We start from the raw sequence: 12,565 nt of genomic DNA on the forward strand, positions 1-12,565 counted from the left end.
AAGCAGTCACAAAAAGAGAAATATAATGCAGCGACCCGTTCTACATTTGGTTGCTTTATTAAGTGATATACAAAAAGTAGGTTCGAAGGTATTAAGTAATTTAGTACAGCTTAAAATTGCCTAAGACTTGCTTAATAAATATGATGTAGACTTAGCACAGAAATATGCTATCTAGATCTATCGAGTCGCAATGCGCGGCGAGAGAAAAGCTCTCGGACGCATTCAGATAGTGTTTAAAAAACAATTCTTGTGGGTCTGCATCGGTGTTCAGTTGTTTTGTGAAGCCTGGTTCCACTGTCACTAATTTTTTCCACCACTACTTTAGATAATTTTTGATCATTTGATTATTGCTGCTCTAATGGAGAATGTGACAGTGGTATCGGGCTTTTGGATAGCTAGTTTGCAGGTGTTTTGTGTGCTTGTGGGTTGGTTACTTGTTTACATAAAAAAATCAACGAGTGAATTTCGTTAAACAATTTCAATAAATATCACAATGCGTTAAAGAGTTGCTGGCAGGGTTATTGGATATAAATTCCTGGCACTGGCATGGCACCCTTTACTCTACATGCGCCATGGCAATGGTATAAAGCCCCACTTCTGGGTGATGTCCTTGAAGTCGCACTCCATGCTGAGCACTACCTTGTCGACCTTCTGAAGGCGCGCATTCGTAGCCGCTTTGAGGGTCAGGCACAGCTTTGTGTCCCTATGCGAGATTTGTTGCGTCTGCGGGTAAGATAATAATTATTGATATGATACCATGATATCTTTGGAATATTAAGCCCCTTACATCCATGTCATAGGTCCACAACTGACTGGAGTCAGAAGCGCACTGCGCCAGCATTACATTTGAAGTGGTAGCGTTGCGGTTCTTAAGCATCTTGATCACACCCAGCTTTGGCTGGCGGTAGGTAAGGCATACGTTGTCGTTAGTCATGATCTGGCCCTTCGGGGTTATCACGAACATGTCCATCGTCTGGGCGTGGGATGTGCAGTCGCCCACGGTTACCGGCGACAGCGAGGAGCGCGGCACGTCTTCTTTAAGTGGGCGCAGACACTTGTCCCGCTCCAGATCGATCAGCGCCAGCAACTCCTCCGCCTTGGTATCGATCTCTTCGAACGCACGTTTCCACTCTCGTGACAAAGCACGACCTGGAAGGTTTTTCATGTGCTTGCTGTAGGCCTGGGCGCATTCCGTCTCCCCGTCCAGCCAGATGATCTTGCCGAAGAACCGGTCGGGGGCCGGAAAGAAGTGCTCCGGCCAAATGTTCTCCAGATACCAGGAGAACGGTTTACACTGCAGTCTCTCTCTAAGCGCCACACGCTCCGTCACATTCACCTTGTCTTTGGCACCGAGCGACAGACCGGAAGTGTAGAGCATCACAAAGTACTGCCAATCGTCCATCCACACGGTGGCTGCCCTCGCCAAATTATCGGTTAGCACCTCGCTCATGCCGCCGGGAAACGTATATGGCGTGCTGCTGCGGAATACGTGACCCACGTGGGAACAGGGACTGATCTCGACACGACCGCCGCACTGCCAAATGCGAAAGGACATCTCTACGTTTTCGCCGCCCCAGACGCGCATATTGCTGTCGTAGGATCCCATTTCGTAAAAGTACTTGCGATCGATGGCGAACAGTCCGCCGGCCATTCCGGGCGTGGCTATCGGGGCAGTGTTATCCTTGGAGCTGTTACTGGCGGTCTGACGCTTGCGGTCGGAGGAGAACCACCGGAAGCTCAGCTGCCAGTTGAATGCGCCCCAATGGTTCTCGAAGGTCTTTGTGTAGCTGAAGTTGTCGTCAGATATGATGTCGATCACAGGGCATATAACGACCTTGCGCGATTCCTTGATCCGGGAAAGAAGTGGTTCCAGCCATCCTCGCGAGCACTCGCAGTGGGCGTCCAGGAAGGTCAACACATCTCCGCGAGCGTGCTCGGCTCCCAAAAGACGGGCGGGTACCAAGCCACTGCGCTTTTGCATGCGGAAAATCCTGGTTGGCACCGAAAGAACCTTCACATAACTCTCCAGCTGACGTTTTAAATAAGCTAGAAAGAACAAAAAATGTCGGTATTTATAAATTCACTTTCACTTTCATAAACGCTATGAATAATAAGAATACTATGTTTAAAAATATACAAGCCAAAACACAGTAAATGAAACTGCAAACTTTAAATAATCTAAATTCCGAAATGTTTTTGCATATCCGATAAAAAAAATAAAACAAAAAATAAAATTGTTTACTTTAGGTTATTTTTCCGATATTTAATCGGAGTATACATAACGTTGCTAACTCACAGCGATCGCTGGCATCGTCGACCAGGATAATTTCCTTAAGGGCGTGTCGCGGCGACCGATTGATGACGCTGGTGATGGTGCGCAGGAGTACGGACCAGGCCTCATTGTGAAAGACAATGATCACCGATGTGCTGGGCAGACCGCTGGCGTACTTCTTGTCGCGACATCTGCGGGTTAGAAAAAGCTCATAAGTTATGGATATAAAACAATTGAAGAATATACTTACTCTGGGGTACGGTAGTCCTTAAGGGTGCGGTTCAATGGGATGCGATCGCTGGCCAGCAAGTTGAAGCTGTTTAGCCGGAAGAAGCGCTGCATGCGAAAGCGGTCGCGCGGCGGCACCACAACAGGTCGCCCATCGGCACCTTCTCCCTTGATGGGCTGGAACAGGTTGATGTTGTAATCGTCTGCAACCGAGTGGATATTAATGCATTTCGACGTTGTGTCATTGGTGGGAAACTCTTTAAGTTATTTTCCATTAAAGATGACTTGGAAATGTGCAACTCGGGTCCACCGATTTTATTAGTTTCGGGGTAAGGTAAATTTGAAAGTATTTGTCGGTTTGGTTTTTATGCTTAATTTCTTTATATTTATATGATTGCGCAATTCTATATTATTTTGACTTAGATAAGATAACGAGTAAATACTATATATTGTATCCGGTTAAATAAAAAAAAATTCAAATAATATACATCATTATTTAAAAGTTATTTGTTGCAGGAACAACATGTTGATATCTATTTATTTAGGGTATGGCAAAGAGAACTAGATAAGGTTCTGTTTAAAAGGTATTGACAATTTGATACGTTTGAAACATTCAAATTCATGAAAGAAGATAAGCTCCTTGGTAAAATAGGGTATTTAAGTTTTAGTATAAAACCTTTCCCTGATTACCTTAATGAAATGTACTTCTAATGTGATTGCTGTAGTAAAATTAAACTAAAAAAATGTACCCAGCTAGTTTCTTGATAATTAAGAGTATCTATACAACATCAACTACTAAAAACGTTTTATTACGCAAATTAACTACCTCAGCTGATGGTGATGAAGTGGAATCATCTTACTCACCTGCAGTCATGTTGCCGAAGATGTCTCCCTTGCCGATGTAGTGGGCCACTATGTTTTTGTGCGGCCAGAGGGATCGGCGTTTGGGCGGTGGTTTCGGATGACTGTGCGGGAAATCGGGGTAGTGATCCAGAAGAGCCAAATGGACGGAGATGTGACAATGGTATTAAGACTTGGCATTTACAATGGCCCTCGAATCACGCGAAGCGATGGCAAAACAAACAAGAGACCCAAATCAAATGCAAAGTGCCTCCGCAATCGAATCGCGGAGGCGAGGCACTCGAGTGGAACTCTTGCATTTTGCAATTCGAGCGCCAAAGGGAAATTGTGCAATCCGGCACATCCTCGTGGGCCTAAGCTAGTGGGTAACGGATATTACTCACCGCATCTCCGAATCGCTGCTCTGGATGCTGCTCACATAGAGGTTAATGCTGATGGCGAACATGAAGAACGCGAAAAAGAGGAGAAAGAGGTAGAGCAGCCAGAGCTTCTTCAGTTGCTGGAACCGCAGACCCATCTCGAAGGCCTATGGGTTTGGTAGTGCTTCTGGCCAAAACGATGCGGTGTGAATGACCGATGCGATCGCCAGCTCTGTTTACTGCCAACTAATCAAGCTACTGTTGTTGTCCGACCGTTTTAGTCACCGATCCAATCCAGTCTAGTCCAATCCAACGACTCCGCGGAACGTTCGCCGAAGAAATGCGGCGCTTCTGCCCCGGGGTCGCTTTAAATTCCGATTCGCAGGTGTACGGAAGGTGCTTATGAATACATGGTGCTTGTTCGGCAGTCACTCACTTAGACAGCAATTGTGCAAATACGGCCAAAACAATTCATTCTACTGCTTTCACCAGCATTTCAGCACTTTTGACAACAGTTCACGGAACCAGTTACCCGGTACCAGTACAGCAAAGCAGTATTGAGAATTTAGCTACTCTCCAGCCAAATCTGGTTTATTTTGTACTGTGCCAAAAAGTAAACATTTCACCAGGCAGAAAATCTATTTTATTTTTCTATGGTAAATACACTAGGACTTTTAATACGTTTATGAATAAAATATGATTAAACTATTTTACTTCTTCTGGCGACGCTAAAGTCAAAAGTTGACAGCACCAGCGCGCTACTTCATGCAGTCAGCTGTTTTGCCTTAGTTCAACCGGCTCGATAGCTGTGGTGGAAAATAAAGTTATCGTGCGCTGATATCGATATGCGTTGAGTTGAATAAGGGGTATTTAAATAAGTTCGAACTAAATTATTGTTTAGTACTTTAATCATTGTTAATATTATTTTTCTTGAAATAAATATGACCTGCCGTAATAGCTCTGGCCTTTTCGCAACATTTTGTTATTAACCTGTTTTGGAGTGATAATAATTATGTATTTCTTATTTGAAAAATTAGAAGACTTTGACAACTATCTTACATCTCCAACAGAATTAATCCACTTAATATTTGGGATATATATTATACTAATTAATATACAAATATTAAAATTGCCTTGTAAGGGGATTGTTACGAGTTATTTGTTAAGCTTGACTATTTACAGATTTGGGAACAGATTTACTATATATATTCGCACAGCTTATAATACTGTTGACAGATATACTAATAAAAAGCTTCTATCGGTAAAGACGACGACGCTCCGCATTTTGCAAGGTTATAGCCAGGAGACCGGCCACTGAAACGGTGAGCATCTGAAGAATATATTTCAAGTTATTAAATCACTGCTAGTCATATATGCATATATTAACTTTGATTACCTCGACACCCACAACGGACCAATCGCTGATCCGCTCCCAGCGAGTCCCCTTAATGAAGGCAGCTGCCAATTTCTGATCACAGCCTATGGTATAGAGATCCGTTGTCACCGTCGCATTCTGGTTGAAGTAGCAGCTCTGAGGAATTCGCAGGCCACTATCCGGATAGTTGTTAGGCCCCGACTGCCCACAGCAGTGGTACTAAACAAAGAATGGTTAATATTTACGCAAACAGAGATAAAAAGGTAATTCCGATAAAATTAAACAAAATACTAATTGATAATATTTCCTGGAAAATTTAAACAATTTTTTTTTTATAACTTTGAGGCATTAGTAACACACACTAGGTAATTTTATAAAAATAGTTCGGGGCTTTTTAAACTTGTTCCGCCATAACTCACCTTAATCTCATAGTAGGACATGCTTCGCTGATGATAGAGCTGACCCTGCCAGGCGTCGTATATCGTCTCGTTGGCCAGTAGTTCAAAGTTTATGGGCTGGGCGAGGATCACGGTGATCTGGCCGAATACCAGGGCCATCATGATTGCAGCATACTTTCGGGGCGATATGAGGACAGCGTTTGGAATTCATTGAGGGTCAGCTTGTGGAGGCTTTACTACTCACGATCCACGTCATGCGGATGCTCTCTCTCAGGGCGGCAATGCAGCCGAAGATCGTGCTACCGAAAAGCAGGGCTCCCAGCACTATCCCCAGAATACAGGGTATTCGGATGGCCATGCTGTGGCTGAAAGTGATCAGGGCATAGGAACATGCTGCGATGGTCAGTGCCGCCAAGACCTGGGGGCGTGGAAATATATATAACAAATAAATTCACTATCAGTTGGCAATTTGGCGATAGCAACTCACACAGCACAGAAAGTCCAGAACGAAGGAGGACACCTTCAATGTCTTTGTGCCGCAACTCATTTTGGCAGGTTTTTAGGTCTAGGCTGTCGGATTCGGCCGCACTCGCTATCGGAAATCAACTGAAATGTAGCGCCCATGCCCAAGCAGCGTACTCCAATGGGGCTTAGAATTATCAAAAAACACCCGGCCATCGGACTGATAAGGCGCTTCGCAAACAGCTGAGCTCCCATCAAACGAAGAGCGTAGTGATAGACCAACTGCCTTTTTATACCCTTGCAGAGGGTATTATAATTTTAGTTAAAAGTTTGCAACGCAGTGAAAGAGACAACTCCGACCCTATAAAATGTATATATACTTCATCAACATCACCAGGAGAGAGATCTAGCCCTGTCCGTCCTTCTGTCCGTCCGTCCGTTTCTAGCCCATCATTTTTAAAGCTATCTGCTTGAAACTTTCCCAAAAGTTTTCTTTCTATTGCAGGTAGAATACAAGTCGGAGCGAACTTTATTATGATAAAGCTCCCATAGGAACAATCGGAAATTTTTTTTAAAAAAGTATAACTTTGTTGTTTTAAATTTTTGGTAATATTTAAATACTTTGGAATAACGGTTAAAATCGGACATTTATATCATATAGCTAATTTATCATCAAAATTAAAAAATATAAAATGAAAAAAAAAGTTTATTTTTCTGTTTTTCTATTTATTAAAATATTCCTTTGAGATATAGTAATTATTTACTAATTATGCTTTTAGTTATTGTCAAAATCGGACAACAATATCACATAGCTGCCATAGAAACGATGGCAAATTGCAGCGCAAAATTGACATAGCTTCATTGATATTATTAATATAGGCATAGAAATCGAAATGTAGTCGTTTTATAATAACAGCAAGGGTATATAAACTTCAGCTTGCCGAAGTGTGCTTCCTTTCTTGTTTAGTCGTCGTATTTGAAAAGCACTTGAGCATACAAATTCGCCCGATATTTGTTTACCTCACCAAAACACTGAGTAGGAATGCCAAAGTTAAATTCGGGTGATCAGGTTTCGCAAAAAAAATTGAATTTAAATATTTGAAATAGGTTTATGCTATTAAATGATGCATTAAAAGAAATTACTCACTTGTGGCGAAAGGGATGTACGAGTTTTTTAATATCAACTATGTGCATATTCATTTTGTTGCGGTTTTGGTTGAATTATTCGAAGCAAAAACAAAGAACTAAAGAGTAGTTATACTATTTACATAATGATTTATAAATAATACCCACTATCAGCCTATCATATATGGCCACCCTAGAGAGCAAACGCTTGAAAATGTTATAATGATAATTTTGTAGGTGAGAATTCATTACTTATCTGTCTGCTATTTTCATGAGCATTTAGCTTTTCCTAAACAGAGGGAGACTTTTTATCTCATTGTGAATCAGTTGAGAGTAACGTTATAATAATGCTAATTTTGGGGAACATTTCATCACGTTCATTTTGGTGATTGCTAACCACACTTCGAGATACTCAAAAAAAAGGTTTAATTATTTTTTTTACAAAAAAGTTTAAGTCAGAAAGGAATTATTTTTAAAATTAAATTGTTAATATTAAAAATTAATTTTTTCAGTGATTGTCACACTCGATTGCAAGCACAAACGAAACTCAATCGACGATCGTATTTGCCCAACTATTTAGTATAGCAATAACCTTCTAGGAGTAAGCATTTGAATTAAAGTTAGTAAAATACGGAAAAGTAGACCACGCGTAGACCCAATTTTTATATCGCCATGGGTTTGTCACCGTTGTTGATTAAATATCTAGCGTTCCTGTTTAATTTTCTTTGTGCGGTGAGTTGTGATATGCCAAAAAATAACGGTGCGATCAATTTAATTATAAAATTGGCTGCAAGTTATACGTAAAAAAATGTGTAAATAAAACATGTGCAAGTGTAGCAAATTTCAACTAATAATCAGCCCTTTATAAAGTGATTTCCCAACATCTTAGTTTATGGAAAACAATAAGGGAGTAAAAAATAAAAGTAAAATAAAGGAAACACCTAATTTAAGTTTAATAAAAATATTAAATATATATTTCAAATTAATAGTACATATCGGTGAGATAAAGTTTTAATTTACATACATCAATTCGAAGTTCTTTAAAAAAATTAGCAAGTACGTATTTCGCGCAACAATACGACATTCATGTCTTAGACGATTTTGAGTTGTATAAATAAATATTGGTAAAGCGGAATTAAAGCTCATTTAATCTCTATTGTGAGTCATTACAGTTGCCTTGTCAAACGTTATCTGGGCCGACTGTTTTGTTAAGAATGATTAATGTGGGTAGGGATCTGTGAATATTCATAAATATAATAGATTCCTGTGTTCAGCTATAATATTTACTTATTAGGCTAAATAAATTGAAATAATTTTCAGGTACTAGGAATCGTGACTATCGTGATCAATGTAATCGCAATAGAGAGCATTGATCCAAAGGATCAACTCATTTTGTGCATCTACATTGCCGTCGGTTCTATCGTATTCCTGTTGTCCTTCTATGGCTGTTTTGGGGCCATTAAGGAGAGTATCTGTATTACCTGGTCGGTGAGTGATCACTGTAAAACACTTATTAACCACTTACTTATGAACTTTTTTAAAAATTCAGTACGCTATCTCGATGCTGGTAATGCTGCTCATCTCTATAGCCCTGCTGTTCGTTTTTCGCATGCATTTCGATGACGACTCTCATAATAAACTACATGAGGCCTTTGCCAAACAGTTGAAAGACCAAGATGCAATGTCTAAGTACCAAATACAAGTAAGCTTACTTTCATACAATGGGGAAAAAGCACGAAAGAATTCAAAAGTTAAACTCTTGCTTCTGTATCAAAATTGTACTCATTCATTCTTTACCGTGAATAACGTACATTTGTATATATCAAGTTTTGAAAATGATGTCAAGTTTTTAGATAAATGATTCAATCGTTCCTATAAAATTTTACATTGCTTTGATGTAGTAGTTAGATTTTTATGAAATTTAAAATGAATTTTTAATATATGCTAACAACTTGTTCCTTTCATTTTACGATTTTTCTTCCGATTTTTAATAATAATTAGAACCACATTTCTTAAATGCAAAATAAAGTACTAAACAAAAATTATTTGATCGAAAAAATTAAGACTTTCCAGAAACTATTATTGAGTTAACTTTTTCTAAAATTTGATTTTATTTATTGCTTTTAATTAAAGTACGAATGCTGTGGCATCAACAAATTAAAGGATTACACCGACGCCTCTATACCCCTTCCCAGTAGCTGTTTTGACAAAAATGATTCGCCCTATAAGGACGGCTGCCTGTCCAAAATGAAGGCTCAACACGAGGAGCTGTTGACGGGTCCCAAGATGGTTGGCTGGATGCTTATGGTCATTGAGGTGCCCTTTTACATTTCTTTTTGATATCCTCTGGTTTCATTTTGTCCATTCTCTTACAGATCGGTGCCTTTACTTTCACCACCATTTTGGGGGTGACTTTGAGGAACGAACAGCGGCGCTCTGAATACTAAAAATCTGACTGATTAGCTGAGTTGAGACTCATTAGTTAATATTAATAAGAAAATAAAAATATTCTTGCTAATAGCGTATTTCTATAGATACTGGTTAATAAATTAAATACATTAAAATTAATACATATAATATTTTGCTTTAATTGCAAAGCACAGCATGAGACGTTAGGAAAAAGCCCATGTGTCAGAGTGATTCATCGAAATCCATGACAACTGAAAGTAATAATCTTTACGCTCACGAATTGCTAGTTTTAAATTGTGAAATTCCAAAAAATACATTTTTTTACAAATTGTATACGGTGGGAAATCTGTAAGCTTTATGGGTTATCGGGAATGGTTTTTGAAAATTCGGAATCCTTTCTAATAAAAAAACAGTTGTAAATTCTTTGGAAAGTGTAATTAAAAATTGAACAGCATGTTTAAACAGTTCAATCCGTATGCTAGTTATTAAATCTGAACCTTAATAAAAAATCGGTTAAAATGACTATTTTCATACAGTTTTTTCAATACATCCTATCTTGAATTTGTATTTTAGATTTCTTCTCTCTGTGCATTCGATCATCCATATTCTTTTCGCGCCTTCTACATATTTAGAAGCTATTTGGTTTGCATGCGGCGCGTCGACAGTTGGCAACCTACAATTTTAATTGCCAAACTGTCTGCCGAAGTCAGGCGATGTGTGTGCGAGCGGGATGTGCCTTCGCTGGATTGCAAATTACTCAAAATAAACACAATTTAGAATACATTGGCACACATTTGCTCTGTTTTCCCGACCCGAAAATTGCCGCTGAGTTGTCCTTAGACATGCTAACTCAAATCAAATCGCAGTCGAGCGCGGGCTAACGAGTGACATGAAGACTTCCTTTCAATCCCCTCTCCCCCTCCTGTTGGGTTGTGAGCCAATCACCATCAAAGCGTACACCTTGTTGGCGCACTCAGCTCAACCCTTTCACCTTTCACCTTTCTCCTGTCTCCAGTCGCCGTTGCTTTTGCGCTTTTATGCTTCGGAGCTCCCGGAGCCGGAGACTTCAGCCAGTTTCATTTGTGAGTTTCGTTCGTGCAGTTTCGAAGCAGCCGAAAATATTTATCCCCAGATTTATCAACTGAACTACACTCTCGGGTGAAGTAAAGCATAAGTTGAGGCGCCGCTGCCATGAGTCGCATGCAAGCGTAAGTTGTATGCAAATTTTCACGGGTCGCGTGCACTCAGGTGCTAATGAGTTCGAACCCGCTCGCAATGCCACTCCGTGCTCCCCTCGATTCCCACAAAATTGTGGAGAGGAAGGCGGTGCAAATTGCCTAATTTGTTTAGCTGTTGTTTAATTTACGCCCACGCACATGTGAGCCCGCCTTTCGCCAAATTCCATTTCGAATCCCTCATCCATTTGACGTGAGTCGGGAAAAGTTTTGTGTTTTGGAAATTAGTAACCTGCTTTCTGGTTCGGGATTCGTGCTGCGTTCTCATTTTGGCGGTTCGATGAATGCGTGCTGGGGAAATCAAAGGTTAATCCGAAATGGATTCGTGTGCACCGGGGAGATAAATAAAAATATTCAAGATTCAATCCTAATTAATGGCATTTTCATATTAATCTGCGGTTAATCATAATTTCAAAAGCATTTTAATATATTTGAGAGCTTACATAAATAGTAAAGATCCTAACACATTCTTCAATCTAATAATTTGCATACTTTTTTGAATGCCTATTAATTTTAAAGTAAAACATTAACAAAAACAGTTGTCCTTGTAGTGCAAGTAAAACGATTCCGGCCATATACAGAATATATATTCCTCAACATTAAAATCTGAGATCTATGGAACTATAATTGTTTTTCACCTTAAACATATGCAAATTAAATTCTTAAATTCTTAGTTGGGAACGATTAAATGGGATATTTTGCTTTTCTTTGTCATATTATAGTCAGAAAGATAATCGTAATATTATCCTACATCATATAGTATTGAATTAATGAATTAATTTAAAGCAGAAGTATTAATTCAGGTCAAAAATTTGTGTAATTGTATTATATTAAATGTTTTACTATAAGGGGTCCGAATAGTACGAAAAAAATATTTTTGAATGTCCAATCCCCCTAACTTAAAAATGGACAGCTTCACGGAAAACCATTTAAAGGATTACATCAATCTTAAGAAATGAAAAACTTGAATATGAATTTAAATGACTTTAAAGGATATATTACTTGATCAATGTGAATTAAGTTAATTTGTATTAATATTGATGACCTAAACAATAAGAGTACATATTAAAAAAAAAACAAGAGAGAACGCTATAGTCGGGTGCCCCGACTATCAAATACCCGTTACTCAGGTAAAGGGAGTGCGAGGGAGATGGAGATAGAAACTTTGATCACGCATAACTTTTTAACGAATGGTCCGATTTGAAAAATTTCTTCTACATTTCGATAGGTATTGATAAACACAATAAAACTGCATTTTTACTTTTCCGAAATATTTAAATTTTTAAAATCGTATATAAGCGATTGTGGGCGTTAAAGGGGGCGTGGCACCTTTTTGAAACAAACTTGCGCTGCGTAGGAACTCCTAGAATCTGCATGCAAAATTCCAATCTTCTAGCTTTTATAGTTTCCGAGATCTCAGCGTTCATACGGACAGACAGACAGACAGACGGACAGACAGACGGACAGACGGACAGACGGACAGACGGACATGGCTATATCAACTCAGGAGGTGATCCTGATCAGGAATATATATACTTTATAGGGTCGGAAACGCTTCCTTCTAGCTGTTACATACTTTTGCACGAATACAATATACCCTTTTACTCTACGAGTAACGGGTATAATAACTTACATTAAACTTCATTCAATGACCTTACTTCATGAAATGATATCGCAGATTTATCCAGAGGTATGAAAATACCTTAAGTAATTCAACTATTTTTCACCATCAACCTGCGGCTTTTTATACCTATTCGTGTGTCCTGCGCTGTTCGCACTGTTGTTTTGGCAATAACACCGACTGCCATGGCCTACCCCAAGTGCTCCGCCGTCGAAATGCT

At 39.3% G+C, this 12,565-nt stretch overlaps 3 protein-coding genes across 3 annotated transcripts; 1 reads left to right on the forward strand and 2 right to left on the reverse strand.

The window, feature by feature from the left end:
- Positions 1-41: 41 nt before the first annotated feature.
- LOC108050940 (polypeptide N-acetylgalactosaminyltransferase 3) lies at positions 42-4,240 on the reverse strand. Its single transcript, XM_017132856.2, has 6 exons — positions 3,745-4,240; positions 3,365-3,465; positions 2,523-2,703; positions 2,297-2,463; positions 788-2,046; positions 42-723 (listed from the first exon to the last, which is right to left on the reverse strand). The coding sequence occupies exons 1-6, from the start codon at positions 3,876-3,878 to the stop codon at positions 562-564; spliced, it is 2,004 nt and encodes a 667-aa protein (XP_016988345.1). The 5' UTR covers positions 3,879-4,240; the 3' UTR covers positions 42-561.
- A 352-nt stretch (positions 4,241-4,592) lies between these two features.
- On the reverse strand, positions 4,593-6,098 carry LOC108050921 (protein late bloomer). The gene is made up of 5 exons (XM_017132835.2): positions 5,981-6,098; positions 5,738-5,911; positions 5,515-5,667; positions 5,117-5,314; positions 4,593-5,050 (listed from the first exon to the last, which is right to left on the reverse strand). The coding sequence occupies exons 1-5, from the start codon at positions 6,038-6,040 to the stop codon at positions 4,976-4,978; spliced, it is 660 nt and encodes a 219-aa protein (XP_016988324.1). The 5' UTR covers positions 6,041-6,098; the 3' UTR covers positions 4,593-4,975.
- Positions 6,099-7,645: 1,547 nt separating this feature from the next.
- Positions 7,646-10,014, forward strand: LOC108050923 (protein late bloomer). Its single transcript, XM_017132837.2, has 5 exons — positions 7,646-7,812; positions 8,401-8,568; positions 8,630-8,782; positions 9,214-9,396; positions 9,456-10,014. The coding sequence occupies exons 1-5, from the start codon at positions 7,753-7,755 to the stop codon at positions 9,525-9,527; spliced, it is 636 nt and encodes a 211-aa protein (XP_016988326.1). The 5' UTR covers positions 7,646-7,752; the 3' UTR covers positions 9,528-10,014.
- The last annotated feature ends 2,551 nt before the right edge of the window (positions 10,015-12,565 follow it).

The sequence above is a fragment of the Drosophila rhopaloa genome, unplaced genomic scaffold (assembly GCF_018152115.1).
Source record: "Drosophila rhopaloa isolate 14029-0021.01 unplaced genomic scaffold, ASM1815211v1 contig_115, whole genome shotgun sequence".
In the NCBI taxonomy this organism is placed as follows: Eukaryota; Metazoa; Arthropoda; class Insecta; order Diptera; family Drosophilidae; genus Drosophila; species Drosophila rhopaloa.

What these genes read in the sequence shown, in the direction of transcription:
- LOC108050940 (XM_017132856.2), bottom strand. Translation starts at nt 3,878, where the DNA reads ATGGGTCTGCGGTTCCAGCAACTGAAGAAGCTCTGGCTGCTCTACCTC. An exon ending in AAGGACTACCGTACCCCAGA is followed by an intron (nt 2,464 to 2,522) that starts GTAAGTATATTC and finishes TCTAACCCGCAG; the next exon opens with ATGTCGCGACAAGAAGTACG. An exon ending in CGACGATGCCAGCGATCGCT is followed by an intron (nt 2,047 to 2,296) that starts GTGAGTTAGCAA and finishes TGTTCTTTCTAG; the next exon opens with CTTATTTAAAACGTCAGCTG.
- LOC108050921 (XM_017132835.2), bottom strand. Translation starts at nt 6,040, where the DNA reads ATGAGTTGCGGCACAAAGACATTGAAGGTGTCCTCCTTCGTTCTGGAC. An exon ending in TGTCCTACTATGAGATTAAG is followed by an intron (nt 5,315 to 5,514) that starts GTGAGTTATGGC and finishes TTCTTTGTTTAG; the next exon opens with TACCACTGCTGTGGGCAGTC. An exon ending in GGTCCGTTGTGGGTGTCGAG is followed by an intron (nt 5,051 to 5,116) that starts GTAATCAAAGTT and finishes TATATTCTTCAG; the next exon opens with ATGCTCACCGTTTCAGTGGC.
- LOC108050923 (XM_017132837.2), top strand. Translation starts at nt 7,753, where the DNA reads ATGGGTTTGTCACCGTTGTTGATTAAATATCTAGCGTTCCTGTTTAAT. An exon ending in GTATCTGTATTACCTGGTCG is followed by an intron (nt 8,569 to 8,629) that starts GTGAGTGATCAC and finishes TTAAAAATTCAG; the next exon opens with TACGCTATCTCGATGCTGGT. An exon ending in GGATGCTTATGGTCATTGAG is followed by an intron (nt 9,397 to 9,455) that starts GTGCCCTTTTAC and finishes ATTCTCTTACAG; the next exon opens with ATCGGTGCCTTTACTTTCAC.